This window comes from Tamandua tetradactyla, chromosome 23 (assembly GCF_023851605.1).
Source record: "Tamandua tetradactyla isolate mTamTet1 chromosome 23, mTamTet1.pri, whole genome shotgun sequence".
In the NCBI taxonomy this organism is placed as follows: domain Eukaryota; kingdom Metazoa; phylum Chordata; class Mammalia; order Pilosa; family Myrmecophagidae; genus Tamandua; species Tamandua tetradactyla.
The window spans coordinates 9326900-9350322 of NC_135349.1; the positions used below are offsets into that span (position 1 = coordinate 9326900).

The 23423-nt window shown below is 48.9% G+C and overlaps 1 protein-coding gene across 4 annotated transcripts in view; it reads left to right on the forward strand.

The window, feature by feature from the left end:
* The window catches only part of COL26A1 (collagen type XXVI alpha 1 chain), a 192336-nt gene that overhangs the window by 58955 nt on the left and 109958 nt on the right, over positions 1-23423 (forward strand). For 2 of the 4 annotated variants that reach the window (XM_077140192.1, XM_077140193.1), the window contains exon 2: positions 2540-2662. In XM_077140192.1, coding sequence (XP_076996307.1) covers positions 2540-2662 — 123 coding nt within the window. Of the gene's footprint in view, positions 1-2539; positions 2711-3970; positions 3986-23423 lie in introns of those variants that run through there. The other 2 variants (XR_013167655.1, XR_013167654.1) reach the window with 2 other exon arrangements.

Below are 23423 nucleotides of genomic sequence, written 5' to 3' on the forward strand. Positions count from 1 at the left end.
GTGAAATCGTACAATTTTGGTCCTCTCGGGTCTGGCTTATTTCACTGAGCATAATGGATGTCTCCAGGCTTCACTCACGTTGTTGCCTGTATCAGGGTTGCATTCCATTACACGGCTGAATCATCTTCCGTAATATATGGACGGGCACATTGTGTCTGTCCGTCCATCTGTCCGGGGATGGTGGCTCTGCTCCTGTTTTTAGCTATTGTGCTAATGCCGCTGTGGACCCTGGTGGACGAGAGTTTGTGGGAGTCCTTGTTTGGGCCCCTAATTCTTTTTTTTTTTTTATTAATTAGAAAAAAAAAAGAAATTAACACAACATTTAGAAATCATTCCATTCTACATATGCAATCAGTAATTCTTAATATCATCACATAGATGTATGATCATTATTTCTTAGTACATTTGCATCGATTTAGGAAAAGAACTAGCAAAACAACAGAAAAAGATATAGAATGTTAATATAGAGAAAAAAATAAAAAATAATAATAATAAAAAATAAAAATATATATATAAAAAAGGAAAAATAAAAAAACAAAAGACACAAACAAACAAACAAACAAAACAAAACAAAAAAAACTATAGCTCAGATGCAGCTTCATTCAGTGTTTTAACATAATTACATAACAATTAGGTATTATTGTGCTGTCCATTTTTGAGTTTTTGTATCTAGTCCTGTTGCACAGTCTGTATCCCTTCAGCTCCAATTACCCATTATCTTACCCTGTTTCTAACTGCTGCTGGTCTCTGTTACCAATGACATATTCCAAGTTTATTCTCGAATGTCGGTTCACATCAGTGGGACCATACAGTATTTGTCCTTTAGTTTTTGGCTAGACTCACTCAGCATAATGTTCTCTAGGTTCATCCATGTTATTACATGCTTCATAAGTTTATTCTGTCTTAAAGCTGCATAATATTCCATCGTATGTATATACCACAGTTTGTTTAGCCACTCTTCTGTTGATGGACATTTTGGCTGTTTCCATCTCTTTGCGATTGTAAATAATGCTGCTATAAACATTGGTGTGCAAATGTCCGTTTGTGCAACAGTGGTTGCACCATTTGACATTCCCACCAACAGTGGATAAGTGTGCCTCTTTCTCCGCATCCTCTCCAGCACTTGTCATTTTCTGTTTTGTTGATAATGGCCATTCTGGTGGGTGTGAGATGATATCTCATTGTGGTTTTGATTTGCATTTCTCTAATGGCCAGGGACATTGAGCATCTCTTCATGTGCCTTTTGGCCATTTGTATTTCCTCTTCTGAGAGGTGTCTGTTCAAGTCTTTTTCCCATTTTGTAATTGGGTTGGCTGTCTTTTTGTTGTTGAGTTGAACAATCTCTTTATAAATTCTGGATACTAGACCTTTATCTGATATGTCATTTCCAAATATTGTCTCCCATTGTGTAGGCTGTCTTTCTACTTTCTTGATGAAGTTCTTTGATGCACATGGGCCCCTAATTCTTGACACCAGCAGGGGTGGGGGTTGGGACCCCCCGTCCGGCTCCTTCTCCCGTGCACCCCCCCCCGGTCCCTCCCCAGCCAGCACACCTGCTCCCCAGCTGCCCTCCGAGCTGGGTTTTCCTCCTTCGGTGCCTCCTCACCCCTCTGCTTTCCAGCTCTCGAGGATTCTCAGAATGTCAGATCCATTGCTGCTTGTTGGTCAAGGTTAGGGGCTTAGTTTTAGATTTTAAATTTCTGGGACTTGGGGTTGCAAGGGGGAGGCGGGAGCATGTGCACCCTGTCTGCCTTCTGAGCCAACCCTTCCTGCACTGTCATTTTCCTGTGTCCTCCCTCACCCCACCACAACCACCACTGCAGTCTCCCGGCCTTGGTGTCCCCTGGCCACCCTGCCCTCCACGCTGCAGCCAGGGGCACTTTTCTAAAAGTCACATCCTTCTGCGTCTCTCCCCTGCTCAGAATTCTTCGGTGGCTCCCGCTGACTTCATGAAAACACCCATGACCAGGCTGGCAGGGAACATGCCTCCTCCTCACTGCTGGCTCCTCCTTCCTCGGGGGAGTCCCAGGGCTCGCCCCCCCGTCCCCCACCCCTGCTATGCTCTATTCCCTCCGCGGCAGACACCATCCGCTCTCCAAGCCTCACATGCTTGGCCGGGTACCCTTACCTTTCACCACGCAGCTGGCTGAACTTTTTTAGGATTGGCTGGGTTGGGTGTCCGTCTCTGTTCCCAGAGCCCCCTGTGCTGGTCACGGGGTGGCCCCTGCGACCTCCCGTTCCTGTGGGTCTGCCTTGCCCGTGAGAGTGGGGTTTCCCGGTGGCGGGCATTGAGGCTTTGTCACCGATTCCACAGCAAGTGTTTGGTGATCGACCGACTGACAAACTGAAATGATGCCAGAGCATGGTGGCCAAGGGGCGTGGGCTCTCTCCCTTCCTCCATCAGATCAACCAGAGGGTCTCAGTGGACCACTTCCCCAAGAGATTGAGTCCCCCCGGTTTGTGGCACAGCCTTCTGGCCCGCAGTTGGGTGAGCCTCCAGGGACAGGCAGAACTGATAGGGCTGCTCTTCTTTCCACAGACACTGGTGCCATCACACGGTGACGCGGACGGTGTCCTGCCAGGTGCAGAACGGCTCAGAGACGGTGGTCCAGCGCGTGTACCAGAGCTGCCGGTGGCCTGGGCCCTGTGCCAACCTCGTGAGGTAATGGCCACGGCGTGGGCTTGCTTTGCCCCTTCCTTTCCGTTCCCTCAGAGACATGCAACCCCAGCACAGCTGCCGGGGCAGGCTGGGCTGACACTTGGAAATGAGACTTAAATGTGCATTGATTGAGCACCACCTGTGTACAGAGCCTGGCCGGGATGCGGGTGGGGGGTATATGTGTGTGCAAAGATGAAAGGGACAGGACCTCACAGTGCAGCAGGGGAGTAGAAACCACCCTGGGTGAGGAGTGGGTGAGGGGCAAAGGGGAGGGACCCAGCTCCAGCCGTCATGTGGGCTATGACGGCCCTTGCCAATCCAGCCCTGCCCTCTGTCACCCACCACGCCCCGGTCACGGTCCTGCAGGGGCTCCTCAGTTCCCCCAGGGAGGGGTCTCAGTGCCTGGCCAGGTTTCTTGCCTCCTCCTTTCTCTCTTCCTCCGGGCCCTGCTCCAGCCCCAGGGTCCAGCTTCCCTTCCCCTTCCCATCCCACACCCATCCAGCCCTGGGCCCCTGCTTCAAGGACCCTTCCCCATGTCTGCCTGGGGTCACCCTCCTTTAAACTCCCCTTTCCTGTCTTCTGTGTTGCAACAGAGCATTTGTACCCCCCTCTAACGGGACATTTTTGCATGGGGACATCATAAACCAGGTGTGTCTTCATCACCAATGATGGAGCGTGAACCCCTGAGCCAGAGCCTGTGGGCAGCCCCTCTACAGTGCCCCTCATTGAGCTCACCCTAGAGGGGGCGGGCAGGACTTGCCTGTGTGTGTGTGTGTGTGGGGGGGTGTCCTGGACCACAGGCCTCCAGCTGTCACGGGCAGGGTGAGGCTTGCTTTGCTTCTCTTTCTGTTCGGTTTTCTAGATTTGCATTCTAGCTTTTGCTATTGCTATCCTTAGTATGAAGAAAATGATATTTACCCACTGAAAAAATAACCCAAATATTGCAGAACTGAATAAAGTAAAAAAGGAGCATTTTCTTCCCCATTCCCATCCTCATTTGTTAACAGTGTGTCCTTCCAGATTTTTCTCCCCATCCATATGTGGAATCAAGGATCGGGTGATGCTATGTTGTTTTGCATTTACGTTCACCCCAAAACAGCATCTCCCTGTCGGCTCCTGTGCAGCCACCTCATTATTAACAGCTGACTGGTATTCTGTTGTAGGAAAGATCATTTATTTCCAATGTCCTTAACTGATGGATATTTAAGTGGTTTCTTAGTTTTGCTTCACTGAGCATCATTGTACCTACTTTTTCTAAATACTAAAATACTTATTTTTGGTTTGTTTGTTTGTTTGTTTTGGCATGGGCAGGCTCCGGGAATCAAACCAGGGTCTCCAGCAAGAACTGCCACTGAGCCAACTGGCCCACCCTAAAATACATATTGTTTTTAAAACAGTTCATTCTGCAAAGGAAGGACAGTTAAGTGGAAATCCATTTTCCATTAGAAAGGACAGCCTCTGAGCGCTGTGTGACAGGAGAGAGGTGTTGGCTCTTCCCTCTCCTTGGGAGCAGGGAGCACAGTGACCCTTCTTCCCCTTTCCTCTCCTTGCATCCCCAGAGCTGAATTCCAAGACCCTCCTGCCCTTCTGGCCAGGAGGGAGTTTCAGATGACACAGGTCATGGCCTCTGAGCCCTAGGGGTATCTGCTGTGGGGAAAGGCTGGCTGCAAATGGCTCTCCAGGGTAGGCTTCGGCTCTGAGCCCCGACCGAGCAGTGGGTGCTGGCTGCGGTGCAGACCTCCCTAAAGCCAGGGCTCACTTCCATCTCATGTACAGACCCTGCCACTTTTACCTGGTGGAAGCCAAGCTCCCCTGCATGGACAGACTTCTTTTCAGGACATAGGATTTGACTTGAGTGGACTATGTTGCCTTCAGAGTTGAGGTATAAACACAAAAGTGTTGTGAATTTCTGACTTAGTTTTGTTCTCTACGGACATGAGTCAAATTGGACCTTAGCCATAAACCCAGTGTTAGTGTGTTGGAGGCACGACACAGACGGCTGCTAGGGTGGAAGTAAAAAAGCATGCACGCACATGAACCCATGCACACTCACACTCACACACGCCTATTGCAAATGGGCTTTAGAAGATGAGCTGTCAGGATTCCCTTTGCTGAAAAACCTTGGACACAGTGACAAGTTTTACAATTGTGCACCCTTAAGCCAAGCTGCACAGGGTAACTTCTTTTTTTTTTAATTTTTAAAATTGTGTAATATAACATATATACGAATCAAAGAAAGAAAAACATCAATACTTTTCAAAGCCCTCTTCAACAAGTCATGCAGAACAGATCCCAGAGTTTGTCACGGGCTACCATTCCATCATCTCAGATTTTTCCTTCTAGCTGCTCCAGAACACGGGTGGCTAAAAGGAATATTTTTATTTTTTATCATCACAATCGACTTTTTTTTCTTTTTTGTGGAAAATAACATATATACAAAATAGCAATAAATTTCAAAGCATAGCACAGCAATTAGTTATAGAACAGATTTCAGGATTTGGTAGGGGTTACAATTCCACAATTAGGTTTTTGTTTCTAGCTGCTCTAAGATACTAGAGATGGAAAGAAATATCAATTTAATGATTCAGCAATCAAACTCATTTGTCATACCCTATCTTCTCTGTATAACTCCACCATCACCATTGATCTTTCTCCCACTCTTTAGGGGTATTTGGGCTATGCCCATTCTAACTTTTTCATGTTGGAAGGGGCTGTCAGTAATATGGGGTAGGGAGATGGAACTGGCTGATATTGTGGAGAGACTGTCCCCTCTAGTTTCAGGATTTACCTGATCCAGAGACCCATCTGGAGGTTATAGTTTTCTGGAAAGTTACCCTAGTGCATGGAACCTTTGTAGAATCTTGTATTTTGCCCTAGGTGTTCTTTAGGATTGGCTGAAATGGTTTTGGCTGAATTTGGCAAGTTATGATAGGTAGCAATGTCTAACTGAAGCTTGCATGAGAGTGACCTCCAGTGTAGCCTCTCAACTGTATTTGAACTCTCTCATCTACTGATACCTTGTTTGTTCCACTTCTTTTCCCCCTTTTGGCCAGGATGGCATTGTCAATCCCATGGTGCCAGGGCCAGATTCATCCCTGGGAGTCGTCTCCCACGCTGCCACAGGAAGACTTTCACCCTGGATGTCATGTCCTACGTAGGGGAGAGGGCATTGCTTTCACTTGCAGAGTTGGGCTTAAGGAGAGAGAGGCCACATCTGAGCAACAAAAGAGGTCCTGTGGAGGTGACACTTGGCATGCCTATAGGTAGGCTAAGCTTCTCTGCTACCTACATAAGCTTCACAAGAGCAAGCCTCAAGATCAAAGGCTTGGCCTGTTGATTTGGGTGTCATTAACGCTTGACACAGTATCAGGAATTTCCCCAGTGGTAAAGTTTAATAGTTCCATAATTTTTCTCTCATCCATCAAGGGACTTTGCCAAAACTTTTTGATTATCTTCTTAATGTACTCTGGGATGTAGCCAGACACAACTTGAAGCTGTACAGGATTAAAGCTCCTCATTCTTACGAGGCTCCCTGTGTTTGGATTGTTTAAATGATCTATCCAGACAGGTTGAATTCATTGATGTACTTCAGAAAACCTAGGTTCTGGACAAAATAAACCTTTCTTCTTTTGGTTTCAAAAAGTACAGGCTAACTTCTTAACCTTTGCACAGTTACCTAAGCTAGGATTTCTCCGTGAGAGTTTGGAGGGCATTTTCCTCTCCCTTAGTGGAGGTTAAAAGAGAGAACAGAAAATCCTATGGAGCAAACACACACACACACACACACACACACAAAAACACACACACACACACAGAGGCCTTTCCTTTGCCTTCAAAATTTAGCCAGTGGGAATTATGTCGACTAAATCTCATATTCCCCTTCTTTTATAGGAATTCCCTACTTCTAATCTTATTCGTCATCACAACTGCTATTAGTACTGTATTTGTTATTTTGTCTTGTTTTGTTTAACAGTTGAATCATGCCCTTGTGGCTTTTTGTGATGAATCAGGGAAAGACTGCTGACAATTTTCATGGCTAGACTAGTCGTGCTTGTTAAGGAAAGGGAGGCTAAGAGCAAACTGGGCTTATTTTAGTTAATTGTCTGTCCATCTCTCCTGCTAGCCTGAGTCCCTCAGCTGGATTCCTTGGCTGGAGGTGCTCCATGCTCCACTCCAAAGGAGGGGAATTTGTATTTAACTGAGGGTTCCTGGAGCAGCCTCACCCGGTCATGTCAGTCCACGTGGGAACTGCAGGGAATCCAACCAGAAAAGAATAAATGTGACAGGGAGGCTTGTAGAAACCAAAAGTCATCTATTTTTGTACTCCAGGTCATACTTGAAAACAGTGCTTAAGTGTGAGTGTGGCTGCATCCCAATTCCCTCAGGGGCTGTGACAAAGTTATCAAGGAGGACACTGGGCCACAGCCGAATTGTCAGGAGAGAGTAGATTAATTTATATCCACTGTGGCCTTGTGACTGCCCTGCTGTCCTGCTGGTGTGTCTGGGTTTAAGGGACTCTTTTTCAGGCCTTGGAGTCTGCTGGGGACTTGGATGTGACAATCCTGCCTGGTGGGGGCGGGCAGGAAGAAGGACTGGGGGTCTGGAGGCAATGTCTGTGCACGCTGCCTGGGGAAGGGGCTGCTGGGATCCCCAGCTGCCTGGGCCTGGGGCTGTGGCTGAGCCGGAGGCTGCACCCTCCCAGCTGTTTGCCGCCCCCCTCCCGCCTTTCCCCCGGGAGGGGGTCTCTGAACCCGGGCTCAGCCTTGCTGACCCCTTTCCCCCAGTCCACCTGGTCACTCTGCGTTCCACCAGGGCCGAGTCCTGGGGTGACCTCCACTCCTGGCCTAGACTCAGCGCCGAGGAAATGGCTGTGAACGGGCAGCCCCTGCCCTGGACCTTCTCTGACGCCCTCCTTGGAGGTTTGGAGCCGTGGGGATCGTCCCCTGGGCCTGACCTGCTGTCCCCATGTTCCTCCTCTCAGAACGAGGGAGCACCTCCCCTCAGCTCTTCCTCCTCAGGTGTGCAACATGGCTTTGTCTAGAAATAAGTGGGGTGCTAGCCCCCCCATTGTAGGGATATCTAAGGTATCCCCTCCCAGGGTACCTGGAATGTCTCATTCATTCATTTATTCACTCACCATTCATTCCCTCACTTATTCACTCATTCATTCACTCACTCATTCACCCACTCACTCATTCACTCACTCACTCATTCATTCATTCACACACTCACTCATTCACTCCCTTATTCACTCTTTCACTCAGCCACACGCCTTCTGGAGGCTGGTTATGTGTCAGTTCTCGGCTGAATGAGGGCACATGGCTGGCTGCCTGATCTCGAGGGGCTTTCACTCCAAGGGGAGGTAAAGAAATGCTTCCAAATGGCGTGTGAGGGAGGTCCCCCCTTCCTGATGGGAGCTCAGGGACGGCTCGGGGAGGAGGCGACCTTTGAGTGGTGGCAGAGCCTTGCAGGCGAAGGCAGGGAATGGCTGGAACCCAGGCTCAGAGGGGGCCCATGGTGGGAGGGATTTGGGGCTCCAGACCCCTGCGTGGGCTGGGTGGGAGGTGACTTGGAGCAGGAGACTGTCATGCAGGCCCCCGCCCTCAGCTAAAGAGTCTGGGCCTAACCTTGTGATATTTAGGTTCAGGTGCTAACTTGGCCAGGTGCTGGTGCCCAGTGGTTCTGTTGCTTTGGGCTTGAATCAACAGCATGTGAAATTCACCTATGGCTGATTATGTCTGCAGTCGGCTAAGGGGAGTGCCTTCCACAATGAGTGACATTTAATTTAATTAGCTGGAGGCTTAAAAGTGTGAGGTCAGAAGAGAGCTCAGTATCTCAGACCCAGATGTTTGGCGAAGCAGAAAGTATCACCCCAGGGAAAGCTTTTGGAACCCAGAAGCCGGGAGGGAAGCCCAGCAGATGTCCACCGCGTGCCTTCCCATGTGACAGAGAAAGCCAGAGGAAAGCCAGCTGCCTTTCCTTGGAAGAACTATAAATTTGTAACTAAATAAATCCCCTTATTATAAGCTGATCCATCTCTGGTGTGTTGCATTCTCGCAGTGTTAGGAAACTAAAACACTCATCATGCCCTTGGACTCTGCAGGGGCTGGTCCAGGAGCCTCCAGTTAAATACCTCCTTCCCCACCCCAGAATGGAGACCTTTTTCCACAGCATCTGGCTGATGGCTCCCTCCTCTCTACGGAAGGAGCTTCCTAGTGGTATAGGGGAAGCAGGGAACAGGAACAGGAAGCAGAAGGGAGGGTGGGTGAGAGCGCCGTCCTATCACATATATACCTGGCAGGAGTCCTGCTTGCTCGGGGCTCTGGGTTCCCCAAGCCCTGCACATGTGCTGCCTGATTGTGGGGTGTCCCCAGGGCCCCTCCCTCCCCGCAGGGCCCTCCTCTGTGAGACCCCGCCTCTCCCAAGCCCTCACTGTCACACGTACCGCCGCCACCCCTGGGCCCCCTGACCTCCGGGATATCTTTATTTTAGTTAAAAAACTAACTTTTCAGTTTGAAATAATTTCAGACTTACAGGAAATTGCAACAAGGGTAGGAAGAATTTCTTTATACTCTTGACTCAGCTTCCCTGAATGTCATCATCACGACGAGGCCAGGCACATGTGTCACATGCTATGAGCTCATCTGCAGCCCTTTTCACTATTGTCCAGTGTCACTCATCGTCTCACTAAGGACCCTTTTCTGGCCCAGGATCCAGGCCAGGCTCCCATGTTGAGTTTTCCCCCCGATCCGGGCCGGTTCCTCCATCTGTCTCTGTCTTTGGTGACCCCGGCCCCTTTGGAAAGGACTGACCAGTTCTTTCTGGGATTCCCTCAGTGTCGGTTTGCCTACTGCTTCCTCGTGGTTAAATTCAGGGCGAGCAGTTTTGGCAAGACATGAGTGATGCGCTGTCCTTCACAGCACATGGTACCGGAGGCCCGTGGAGTTAAATATCTTGTTATGCTGACTTTGGTCAAGGTGGTCCCTAGGTGGTTTCCCTATGGTAAGGTTACAATTTTTCCTTTTGCATTTCATAAGTACCTGCGAGCCGAGAGCTTTAGCCCGTGCCCATGTCCTGTTACACTTTGCACACTCCTAGCACGTGGGCCAAGGGAGGAGGGGGTCCCGTCTGTGCGGTGCAGGGAGAGGTGAGGACCCTGGGGTGGGCCACCTGATTGAGTGTGGGGTCCCCTCAGTGTCCCCTGGCCTCTGGCCATAACTGGGCAGTTGGGGGCCCCGCATCAAGGCTTTGGGCTTCCTGGGGAGGCCAGTCCTGGACTAGAGTCTGGAGTGGGGCCTGCCCAGGTGCCCCCCGCCCGCTCCATGTGCAGCCACTCTGCCTCCCCGGGCCAGGCTGCAATGCTGCAGTGCTTCCGGGGAAAACCCAGCTCTTTGGGATGAGATTTCAGCCAGGATGGGTCTGAATGTTTTGCCACCTGACTGGGGACAGCTACATTTAGAAGCAGCCAGTGGGGGAGTCGGGGGCTCAGTGGAGCAAACACTGGGCTGGGAGTCCCACGACCGGCCTTCGATTCCAGCCCTGCCCTGACTCTCTTATCCTGCCTGAGTCTCGGTTTTCTCACCTGCACACTGGAGATCACCGAGCATTCCTTCCCTACAGAGCTGGAAGTTTCTACGAGAGACTCCATTGTCGCTGGGCTCAAGGCAACCCAAGAACATTTTTTCAAGTTGCAGCGTGAATGGCTCCCTGGGGTGTTCTGTGTTTTCAAAAGCTGCCTGGCTCCTGCTCTGAGCAGCCATTTCATCTCTGCATCTCTAAAGTAAACCCCAAAGGCCATGCAGCTCCCATCTGTCAGCCAGCGGAGTCTACCTGGCCCACAGCCCTGCTAGGTTCCCCAGTGTCCCTGAGAGCTGGGGCCCAGCCCAGCCCCAGTGCTCAGCCACATTAGTTTGGGGGCTTTCTCTGTTCGGGGAACTCTGCAGCAAGGGTTGGGGCTCAAGGCTGGCTCTAGGATGGTTTGAGGATTTGGGCAGAAGATTCTCCTCTTTCTGGCTGGCTTAGGCCTTGAGCTCAGGAGACAGAGCTGGATTGCCTAGAGCCAGGGAGCTTGCCTGCTCCCCTGGGCTTCAGAGCAGAGGTCCTGGGGCCGAAAAGGCTCAGACAAGAGGGAGCCTCGCCCTGGGCCTGCCCTTTAGGAATCCCACTCTGGCCCTCCTCTAGCCATGCCCAGGCCAGAGGCAAGGAGTCCATGAGGCCAAGGGATGTGCCTGTCCCCATCTTCTGGACCATTCTCTGCATCCTGGATCTCTTCCCCAAACAGCTCGAAGTGGCTTCCAAGCCTGCATGGGCCTCTTGCCTGAATCCGCCTTCCCAAGGAAATGTGCTCTTGTGGTCGTTATGTCAGTTTTTTAATAGGAGCTTAAGAAAAAAACCCACTGTATATAATTTAGCAGTTTGTATTTGACTTTTACATATTTAGATGTATGGCAGGCAGGCTTCCCATGTTAGGGGTGGGCCCGCCTGGAAAGGACGAGGACGCTGGGGGTGGGCATCCACATGCTTCCCTGCCTCTCGGTTCCACCTACCCTATCTGGGCACAGGAAAGGGAGTCCTGGGGAGGTCTGGGGCGGGGATTGAGGGTCCCCAGAATCCCTCCCGTTCTCCTCTTCCCCCATCACCCTTTCACTGGGGACCGACTCCATGTTGGTTATACAGAGACCGGGAACAATCTGGAGTTTCCAGAAGCTGCTCCGTGGGTGTGCATGTCTGTGTGTATCCGAGTGCGTGTGAATATTCCTCTCACAGTATCCCAGTCCCCAAATGGGTACGAGTGAATTCCGAAAAGAGGTAAAGTTCAACAGGAAAAATAAAATAGCTGAAAAAATCAAGCCAAAGGTAAGAAGTTAAAAAGGAAGCCAGTGGTGAGAGCATTATATAAAATAAAGGGGGGTTCTCAACTTGACTCTGAGCTTCCTAACAGCCAAAGCAAAGAGAGGAGCATGGTAAATGACATATCTAAGACATTCGGCAAACCAGAGTATCTGAAGATGCTGGCTTTTTCCAGTCCCAAAGCCTGAGAGGTGTGTCTGTCATCGCTCCTCATGACTGGGCGTGTGTTAGGCTTGACGGGTGTTGTTTTTCCAACATTCTTACCAGATGCCAGCTGTATTTCCTAAGACACACCACTGGCATTGCACCAGTGTGAAAGTAGAGAAAAGCAGTTCTCCAAGGGGTCAAAAGCAATACCCAAACGGAACACCCAGTCTCCACCCCATAATTCTACATATTAAAAAAAAACTTTTTATTTTAAAATAAATTTAGATGTAAAGGATATAAATAGTCCAGAGAGTTCCCACATACCCTTTATCCAGCTTCCCCAAGTGTGAACATCTCGCACAACCACAGTAAAGTGATCAAAACTAGGCTATTAACGCTGGCATAGTAATTATGGGCACAGATTTTACTCTAGTTTCCCCAGTTCTTCCATTTCAGTTCCAGGAACCCCACCCAGGATCCCACGTTGCAGTTTGTGGGCTTATGCTTTTTTCCACAGAAGAGAAGTCGTGTCCTGCTCACTGCATCCTGTTGGGGGTGCCGCAATGCTGTGTGCTGTGAGATTCACCTTGACCGCTTGGCCTGCTAGCTCTCTCTACTGCAAAGTCACTGTTTCCCCCTGGGAAATTGACTTAAATCTTGGGGGGATACTTTGAGACTGGGCAAACACCCTGCTTCCCCTCACAGGAAGCCCACAGCTTTTAGCATCCATCAGTGGAGCTTGCTCGAGTACTTCAGTTATTTACCATGGTGCTGATTTTTCTCTTTTCCTCTATATTCCTTCTATATTTATTACTTGGAATACTTTTGAAGGAAGGGCTCCTTTCTACCATATTTGTTTATTTATCCAATTATTTATTTAAATTGGCATGAACTCATGGATATTTATTTATTTTTTGAGTTATAATCCAATGCTATCATTATTTTAAAAAAACTTTTTTTTTTCAAGAAACATGGCTACTGGAACACAGCTCTACATTTTCAGGCAGTTCCCTCCAGCCTCTCCATCACACCTTAACTAAAAAGGTGATATCTATATGCATAATAATAACCTCCAGGATAACCTCTCAACTCTGTTTGGAATCTCTTGGCCACTGACACTTTATTTTGTCTCATTTCGCTCTTACCCGTTTTCGAGAAGGTTTTCTCAATCCCTTGACACTGAGTCCCAGCTCATTCTAGGGTTTCCCCTGCCTCGGCCCTGGAATCGCTCGCTTCTTCCAGGACCCCTTGCAGAATGGTTTGCAGATACCAAGATCTGGGCAGAAAGCTCAGAGTCATGTTCTCCAATTGTCCCCTCCCCCTCCTGTTCTTGGTTTCCATGTTGTCCCTAATGTTGTCCTCATAGTCTCTGCCCACCAGGAATCTTATCATGAATAACTGACCCCTGCAGGGAACCTCTCAGCTGCTGCTCAGGTGTCAGCCTGAAGGCATAGCGGCCGTTCTAATCGGGGTGAAATGGTACCTCATGGTTTTGATTTCCATTTCCCTAATGGCTAATGATGTTGAGCATATTTCATGAGCTTTTTGGCCATTTGTGTATCTTTTTTTAGAGAGATGTCTATTCAAGCCTTTTGTCCATGTTTTTAATTGGGCTGTTTGTCTTTTCGGGGTTAAGTTCAAGGATTTCTTTATATATTCTGGATGTTAATCCTTTCTCAGATATATGGCTTCCAAATATTTCCCCCAATTGAATAGGTTGTCGTTTGACTTGCACTTTTGTCAAAAGTCAGTAGGGAATATTTGTATGGGCCTATATCTGAGTTTTCTAGTCTGTTCATGGTTATATGTGTCTATTCGTCCACCAACACAACACAGTCTTGCTTATTGTAGCTCTCCAGTAAATCTTGTAAATAAGTAGACTGATTTTTCCCATTTTATTTTTCTTTTTCAAAATTGTTTTAGCTATTCTAGTTCTTTTGCCTATCCACATAAATTTTAAAATAATCTTATTTAAATCAACAAATAAAATCTTGCTGATATTTTTATAAGAATTGCATTAGACCTGTATACCTATTTGTGAAAATTGCTATCTTAATAATATTGAGCCTTACAATCCATGAACATCGTATTTCTCTCCATTATTTAAAACTTTTTATGTCTTCCTTTCTGATCTATATGCCTTTTCTTTCCTTTTCTTTCCTTATTGCAATGGCTAGAACTTACAGAACTTTGTTAATATGAGTGGTGAAAGCAGGTATTCTTCAATCTTAGGAAAATGCACTTGGTCTTTCACCATCGAGTATGATGTTAGTTGTAGATTTTTGTAAATGCTTTTAATCAAGTTGAGAAAGTTCCCCTCTATTCTTATTTTCCTGAGATATTTTTATCATAAAGGTAAAAAAGATAAAAAGATATTTTTATCATAAACTTTGACTTGAGTTAAAGTTTTTTCAGCAATGGTTAATATGATCACAATTCTTCTTTTTTAGCCTATTAATATGGTGGACAACAAGAATTGATTATTGTGTATTGAACCAGCCTTGCATGTCTGGAATAAATCTCACTTGGAGAACTGTATAATTCTTTTTTTATATCACAGAATTCTATTTGTTAATATTTTGCTAAGGACTTTTGGATCTATATTCATGAGAGACATTGGTCTGTAGTTTCCTTTTACTGTATTATCTTTGTCTAGGTTTGGTATTAAGGTAATATGAGCTTCACAAAATGAATTGAGAAATGTTCCTCCTCTTCCATCTTTTGGAAGAGATTGTGTAGAATTAGTGTTACTTTTTCTCTAGATATTTGGTAGAATTCTTCAGGAAACCAGTTGGGTTTGGAGATTTTAGAGGCATGGCTTAGTTTGCCAGGATGCTATGATGCATACTATGCTGGGTGAGTTCAACACCAAGCAGTTATTGGCTCATAGTTTTCAGAGGCTGGAAGTCTAAAATCAAGGCATCGACAAGGCTCCTTCTTGCAGTCATGCGAGCTGCCGGTAATCCTTGGGTTCCTTGGCTTGCATCTCTGTCTCCCATCATTGGGTGCTCTCCCTCTTGTGGGTCTGCTCTTCTGGTTTGCTCTAACTTTCACCTTCTGGCTCTGCCCTCTGACTGCTTCCTGGTTTTTGGTTTCTTCACTTTATAAGGCATCCAGTAATATGAATTAAGACCCATCCTGATTCACTTTTTGCCTTAACTGAATACAACATTGTTCTAGTTGGCTAGCTGCTGAAATGCAATATTCCAAAAATGGAATGGCTTTTTAAAAAGGGGAATTTATTAAGTTGCAAGTTTACAGTTCCAAGGCTGTGGGACTGTCCAAATTAAAGCAAGTCTATAAAAATGTCCAAATTAAGGCACCAACAAGAGGTTACCTTCACTCAAGAGAGGCCAATGAAGTTCAGGGTTTCTCTCTCAATTGAAAAGGCACATGGCAAACATGGTAACATCTGCTGGCTCCCTCTCCAGGCCCCTTGCTTCATGAAGCTCCCCTGAGGGCATTCTCCTTCATCTCCAAAGTTTGCTGGCTGGGGGACTCTGGTTTTCGTCATTTTCTTGGCTCTAAAAAGGGGCTCTCTCCAAAATGTTTCCTCTTTTGAAGGATTCCAGTCAAGGCCCATCTGAAATGGGTGGAGTCACATCTCCTTCTAATCAAAAGTTAACACCCACAATTGGGTGGGTCACATCTCCATGGGAACAACCAAAAAGCTCCCAGCCTGCAATATTGAATGAGGACTGAAGGACGTGGTTTTTCTGGGGTCCACCACAGATTCAAGCCGGCACAAATGTCCCATTTTACAATGGGTTCACACCCGTAGGGACGCGGATTAAGAAAAAGAACAGTTTTTGGGATACATAATTCAATTTACCACAGGAAGTTTTTAAAATTACAAATACAATTTTGTTAATAATTACAGGACTACTCAAACTCTCTATTTGATATTGGATGAGTTAAGATAATTAGTGTTTTTTTTTTGGAGGTAGTGGTGGAATTTGTCTATTTCATCCAAGTTGGTAAATTTGTGTATAGAGTATCCCTTTCTTATCTTCTTGATGCCTGCAAGGTCTATAATAATGTCCCCTGTTTCATTTCTGATGTTGGTAATTTGCGCCTTCTTTTTTTCTTTATCAGTCTTGCCAAAGAGTTGTCGATTTTATTGACCTTTTAAAAGAACCAGCTTTATGTTTCATTGATTTTTCTCCATTGTTTTCAGTTTAACTGGTTTCTGCTCTTACCTTTATTAATTCTGTCTTTCTGTTGCTTTGGATTTATTTTGCTCTCCCTTTACTGGGTTCCCGAGGTGGATCCCACTGGGTTCCCTAATTTAGGCTGTGAAAGGATCACCAGCCACTGTGTGGAGAATGGACAAAGTAGCAGATAGTGGTGGAGCAAGGGGGCGGTGGCCCCTGCTATGATGATGGCTGGGGAAGTGAAGGAAGTGGGTGGATTCAGGAAGCGTCTGGAAATCGAAATGACAGGAGTATCTGATCATTTATTGGAACTCTCAGGGATAACAGCTCAACTTTTGGTTTGAAGAACTGGCTGGCTGGATATGCCTATTCATTGAGATGGGGATGCCAGGAGGCGGTCAGGCCTGGGGGTGGCTATGTGGCCATGTGGACTCTGAGATGCCCCTGGGGTCTCCACGTGGGGGTGTCAAGAGAAGGTTGAGTAAAAAAGTCTGGACTCTCACTCTTCTGACTTGGGTTTGCTTTTCTTCTTAGACAGCCACTGGGGACACAGGGTAGGATGGGTAAATAGATTCGAGGTTGTTATGTGGAACCGCCTGCTCTTATCTGGGGAGGGGAAGAAAAATATATTTGCTTGAGATGGTGAGAGAAAGAGAGCTGCTAATAAGTACATTCTCCATGATTAAATACATTCTCCCTAATTAGCCCAGCTTCCTGATCATGACATTTGGGTGGAAATGGATTGTAATAGTCAAGGTTCTCTAGAGAAACAGAACCAACAGGAGATATCTGTAAATATGAAATTTTATAAAAATGTCTCATGCAGCCGTAGAGAGTCCAAAATCCGTAGGGCAGGCATGAGCTGGCAACTCCAATGAAGGTCACTGGCTGGTTGGCAGAAGAAGAAATGAAAGTTCTCTCTTCCCTCTTAAAAGTCTTCAATCACATGGATTAAATTCTCATTGCAGAAGACATTCTCTTAGTTGATCACAGTTGATCACAGATGTAACCAGCCACAGACACAATCAACTGACCGATGTAATAAACTAGCCTTCTGGTTTATTAACCAGCCATGACATGTCCTTGTAGTATCAGTTAGGCCAGTGCTTGCCTGATGAAACAACTGGGCACCATCACCTGGCCAGGTTGACACCTGTACCTGACCATCACAAGGATGAAAAGTGTTGCTTCTGGCTTTGTTACTCCTTCCTAAGGATAATCCCAGCAGACATCAGAGAGGGACTCTCCTCCCAGCCACCAGAGTTGAGATATACTGGAGAAATATTTATAGTTGAGTATACAAATAACTTTCCCAGAGAATGGTTATTTTCAGGGAATTCTTAGATTCATGTATTTGAGAATTGAAATTAAGTTTCTTTTAAAAAACATTTTTATTGAGAAATCTTCACACCCAGACATTCCATAAATGGTGTACAATCAGCTCACAATATCATCACATAGTTGTGTATTCATCACCATGATCATTTTTTAGAACATTGCAATTAAAAATTGAACCCAGGTCTCCAGCATGGCAGGTGAGAACTCCCACCGTGGCCCTGCAATTAAGTTTCGCAAATAGTTTTCCTTAATGTAATTTGAATGCTAAAATAAATGCCACTTCTATTTTTCTTAAAAGCAAAAAGAGTCTGGATTACCAGGAAGAATCAGGGCTAGGGACATGTTGTAGTTCATTGATTCTAAGATGCCATCTGTTGTAAGGAGTACATTGTTTAAATATCTCTACAAATGCTGCTAATTAAACTGTAGCCCATCATCAACTGCACTACAAATCTCAGTTTCAGAGATGGCAGCAATGTGTATCTGCTAGGAGGCAGGAAATGTGTGATTGAGAATCGCGAGCATACAGATGGTAGTTAAACCTGGGGGTCTGGATGAGGTTATCTTGGAAAAGGGGTGCTTGTTCCAAAAGAGTCCTGGGCACCCCAGCCTTCCAGACGGTGCTAAGGATGAGGACCCAACCAAGGAAACCAAGAAGCAGCTGGGGCAGGAGGCGGCCAGTTGAGCTTGGTGTCCTGGGAGCCAGGGAAGCTCCCTTGGGGAGGGAAGGAGAGTGGCCCAGTCCCAGATGCTTCTAAGAGGCCCCGTGGGATGGGGATGGGAGGTGACGATGAGATTAGGCAATGTAGGGTCACTGGAGACCCTGATAGGTGCAGTGTTTGAGAGTGGCAGGGATGGAGGCTGAAATGGCATGGGTTGAAGAGAGAATGGGAGGTCTGGAAGTAGAGTCCGGGAAAATAAGAAACTCAAGACTCAGAAAGAAAACTCCGTTTGTTGGGAATGGACAGGGAAATGGGGCTCGGATGCTGGAAGGCTGCATGGGGTCGTGGGGGGTATTTTGTTTGTTTGGTTTCAAGTTGGGAGGTACAGAAATATGCTGGTAAGCTGCCAAGGGAGATCTGGAGGAGAGGGACAAAGGGATGGTGCAGTGGGCGGAGGGCAGCTGGGTAGGGCAGGGTGTGCCAGAAGCCAAGGGGGGGGGCATGGTGGGAGAAGAGTGGGGGCTGGGGAGGGGAACCCTTTGTCAGAAGCAGCAGTAGGAGGGAAGGCAGAGAGCGGGTCTGGGGGTATACCCAGCGGGGGTTCACCCACATGACAGACACTGTCTGATCCGGGTCTGACTCTTTTCACCAAACCGTGAGCCCCTCAGAGGCAGGATGACACCTGGGAGGTGCTCCAGAAATGTCCATGAAATGAACGCATCCCCTTTTTGCTAAATGAAAAATATTTAGAATATAGTCGTTTCCCATGCAGACTTTTCCATGCTGGGACATTTTTTATGTGGGATTTTTGTAGAGTGTGTGAGCCCGCTGGGGGCAGGGGAGGCCCGGAGAGGGGTGAAGTCTTCCAGGCAATCGGAGAGCAGGGGGGGGGGGGGGGGGGGGGGGGGGGGGGGGGGGGGGGGGTGTCCGGCCGTCTGCAGGAAGTGGAGCGCAGCAGCCTCACATCAGGTTTTCAAATCATTTGTTCGTTCAGTTGTTCATTCAACATCAATCAAGCAGCAAAGTGCCAGGCGCTGGTGCACGCAACACAGAGACCTTTGATGTTAATCAAAGAACCACAGAAGTGGATATGACAAAGCGGTCCTGGGGTTTCCCTGGGGGAAGGCATTTGAGTGGAAATCTGGGGCAAGAGGGGATGGATTTCCCTGGGGCAAGGGCTGCTGGTGGGGGTAGCCGGGGCCTGTGAAGGGCGTGGCAGAGGGGGCAGCTGTCCTTCTGGCTCCATGGGGAGGGGGCTGCACCGACACTTACCGGGCAGGGGCGGGGGGGACCCTTTGAGCCTAATGTTGAGTGCCCAGCTAGGCACCCGAGGCTGCAAGGACATGCCTCGCTTCCCCTCTCTATGCTTTAGTTTCCCTCTCTGGGAAATGCAAGTAGGAACCCCCGGGGGCCTTACTCTTGGGTGGAGACCAGCGCCAGGCTCGTGCCTTGCTGCTGGCATTGGGAATGCAGGTGCTGTGCTGTCACCCATGCCTTCCACGGGTCCCCGAGCGCGTCCACCTGCCGCCCGACGGGTGGGCTTGGAGCCCCGCGCTGCTGGCAGTCTTCACCGGCAGGGGAGACCCCGACTTCGGGGGCCTGAAGGACTTGAAAGGACGGGTGGCAGGGCCGCGGGGGTTAAGTTTCTCCGGGCCGGGCCTCCCCTGCCCGCCGCCTCCGCCGTCTCTAGCCCCACCGGCGGCGGGGCCGTCTTTGATGGCATTAGAAGCCAACATTTTCCAGATGTGCTGAGCGGAGGGGTTTGCTGGAACGCTCCCAGGCGGCATCTGCCTCCTTCCCTCCCGGCTGCCAGACGGCCCCCTGCCAGCGGCCCGGCAGCCTCCCCCCCCTGCCGGGCGGGTCGCCTGCTGCTCTGGGATGGATTCCGGCAGGTCCACGTGAAGTCCGCACCCCTGGGGCGCTTTCTTAGAGCCCTGCCTTCCCTCCCTGTTCTTCCTCCTCCAGCCAGGCCCGTTTGGATTTAGAAGCTCCCCAAAGCTTCCCCCCACTAAACACCCCACCCCCCGGGGTGGAGGACCCTGCCCCTCCCCCTGGTATATAGGGACGACTGGTGTGGTTTGTGGGGAGGCCCAGAGGCTGGAGCCCCCCCCCCCCCGCGTCCTGCTGCAGGACTGCGGTGGGACGCCCACCCCCGCCTGCACGTTGCTGTTAATCAAGAGATTGATAATCTCCTGCCTGCGCCTCTGAACCCCTACTCCCGCTTCCTGTTGAGTCTCCAGCCTGTCCCTGCACCTCCCAGTCTGCTCCTTCTCTCGGTGGTCCCTGCTGGGGAGGTGGGGGCCGGGTCGGGAGGGGCGGCGGTGGGGGGATGCCAGCAGGGAGGGGTACCCGTTGCCCCGGATGAAGGCTCCGGGTGGGCGGAGTCCTGCGAAGGTGGGTCCTCCCACCCACCGAAAGACCCCCGTCCCAGTGCTCCAGGGATGTTGCTTTTGGAAGCCAGAGAGCCATGGCCTCTGCTTCCATGCCTTTGGTGATGGGCATCTCACCCCCTTCGGGAGCTCAGTCCTCCTATAACCGCCCCTGGAGACTTGGGGACATGTAGTCACCCCTTTCCAGGACAGACATTGAGGGTGACCGCAGGACTGTGGCCAGTCTGGCCTCTGCAGGTGGGGATGGGGCCTCTGGGCCGAGGGCTCCCTGGGGTGGAGGGTGGCCCCTGGTCTTGTTGGACTGGTGAGCAAACGGCCTCCCATCAGGCACCCATCCAGCAAAGCCTCTGCCTCTTTGCAACTTGAAGTCGGACCGGCGCCCCCCTTGGCCTCAGTTTCCTCCCTGAAAGGCGCCGTCCATTCCTCCCTTGCCCCTTTCTCAACACGCAGCCTCCTGACTTGCTTTCTTGCTCCTGTCGCTGCCCTTCCCAGGCAATTCCCTGAAAGGAGATCTGGTCAGCACAGCCCCCGGGTGGCCCTCCCCTTGACCAGGGGGTTTTCTCCCAGGTGGGGATACAAGCTCCTGCCGAGGGGCGGGAAAACCACAAGAGGGCCTCCATTTACTTTTTTTTGTATGCTGTATGGCAGGATCATTATTTTTCCATGTGAGTATTCAGCTACTGCAACACCGTTTGTTGAATTTTGTTTGTTTATTTGTTTTGCTTGTTTGTTTTTTGGGAAGTGCATGGACTGGGAATTGAACCTGGGTCTCCTGCATGGCAGGTGAGAATTTTATCACCGAACTACCCTTGCACCCCTCCCTTCCCCCGTTTACTCTTTAATCTACAAAATCAGAGTGAGATTCAGCTCTTCTGATTGCAGATATAAGCAAAGGTGGTGGAAGTGCTGACCTCAATGTGCAGATACTGCAGGCGATTTTACTGATCAGAGCATGCCCAGAAGGCGGGAGGGCACAGGCACGGACCCAGGCACGAGGCTGGCTGCCACCTGCCTCCAAGGCCTTTCACAGCCTGGTCCCTGAGGTCTGTCCCCTCCGTGCCCCCTCTGTGGGTCAAAGCGCTTGAGTCCCCAAATGCACTAGGGCCATTCATGCCCTCCTGGGCTCTCCTGGTGCTGGCTGTCCCCTCCCCTGACCAGCTCAGGTCTCTCTCGTTGCCGTTCCTGGCAGGTGACGGTGCCCAGCTCCCTCACCCCTGCAGCCAGCAGTGTCCACGGCCAACCCCGGCCCTGCACCGTGCATTCCTCCAGGGAGGTGCTGTATCTCGGTCATTTTCCCAGCTCCCGGGCCAGCTGCATGGGGCTCTCCCTGTTTGTCCATTGTTTTCATTCATTCTGAGTTCATGTGATGTGCTACATGCATGCTGGGTGCAGCCAGCAGCTTAGAGGCAGAGAGAGACATTAGACCCACAACTAGGGGTGGGAGTGGAAGCTTGGGACCCTGTTTGGAGGCCTTTGCAGCCGTCTGGGAGGAAGATGATGGAGGATGGAGCATGGTAGGGTGGGGGAAGAGCTTCAGGGAGGCAGAGGAGGCAGAATGCCCAGGGCTTGGCCATGGGAGGGGAAAGAGGGACGTGTTTCTGTGTGTGTGTGTGTGTGTGTGTGTGTGTGTGTGTGAAGGTTTCCATGGGTATTTGTTGAGCAACACCCTTGTCCCTGAACTGGTCAAATGACCGAGAGGGAATCTGGGATCTACTCTTCAGATGAGCAAATGTACGGAAATCAAAGTCCCTGGAATTGGGCTGCCTCGGGAAAAGGCCCGTGAGATGGGAGAGAATTGAATTTGGAGAACCTCATGGCAGAAAGGCCATTGCATCTCAGCTCAGACTTTCCAGGGGCCGCAGAGGGGGCAGGGACTACCCCCCATGGCTCAAAGATGGCTCGACATTGGAGCTGGCTAGAAACAAAGCAGCCAGGAAGTTCTGTTTTCTTCCCGCCTGACTGCATGCTTGCGGGGGGGCTGGCCTTGAGGGGCTCCCCTGCACACACTCGCCGGCTCCTCATTCCCTGCGGCCCGAGCCTGGTTGGCCTGCAGAATCCAGGAGCCTCATCTGACCTCTCCGGGGTTCCTGGTGGAGGGGACAGGGGTGGCCGCAGATGGAAAGAAAGGGGCCTTGGAGGCGGGGTCCAGGGTTGTAGGAGGCAGGCTCAAGGCTGGATCCTCCACCCCCTGAGTGCACGGGCAAGTTGGGGCTCTGCTGCCCACCACTGCACAGCCAAGAGTATCTGCAATAAGACCTTCAGCTACTGTCATACTTAATTGATGTAATATTGCACATTTTACCCCTAAGTTTGTGAACAAGAAAAGATGTCTAATGTCACTACTTCTATTCAACATATCCAAATGACCAATAAACCTGAAATGTGGCTTAATTTATTTAGTCAGCAGGAATTGCAAATTCAAACTATGGTGAAAGACTACTATCTAGACAATAGAATGGCTAAAATGAAAATGACTGACATTATCAAATGATGGACAGGTTATGGAGCAACTGGAATTCCCATACACTCCTGGTAGGCATTTAAAATGGTTCAGCCAAACAGATTTTGGAAACCTGTAGGTAGTATCTCCTAAAGTTTAAAACATATCTATCCTATAACCCATCAATTCTATTCGTAGGTGTATAACCCTAGAGAAACAAAAGCATATTCTCACAAAAACACTTGTACAAGAATACTCAAAGCAGCTTTATCTGTCGAGCTCAAAACTGAAAACAATCGAAATGTCCATCAACGGAGAATGAATGAATGGTGGTCTATATGGCATATTATTTAGCAATAAAAAGGAACAGAATACTGCTGTTCTTAGCAATTTCACAGATGTCATGAGATGCGTCAAAAGGAGGTAGAACACGGAGGAGTACATACTGCAAAATTCCATTTATATGAAATTCTAGAACAAGCAAAACTAATCTGTGGTGACAGAAATCAGAATAATGGTTACCTCTAGGGGGTGGGGGAATTACTTTAGAAGGGGTGCAAGGGCAGTTTTCCAGTAATGGAAATGGTGACATACACATAGGTAAAAATTCATTGAGCTAGGTGCTAGATTTACTGCATGTAAATTGAATTTTAATTTTTAAAAAATGAAGAAAAGGCATGCTTTCTTTCAAAGTATTCATCCCAGTGTGATGTGATATGATTACTGCTCCTCTCTGGAATTGTGGTGCCACGTCTGCCTTCTGGGTGCTATCCCCAGGGCCTG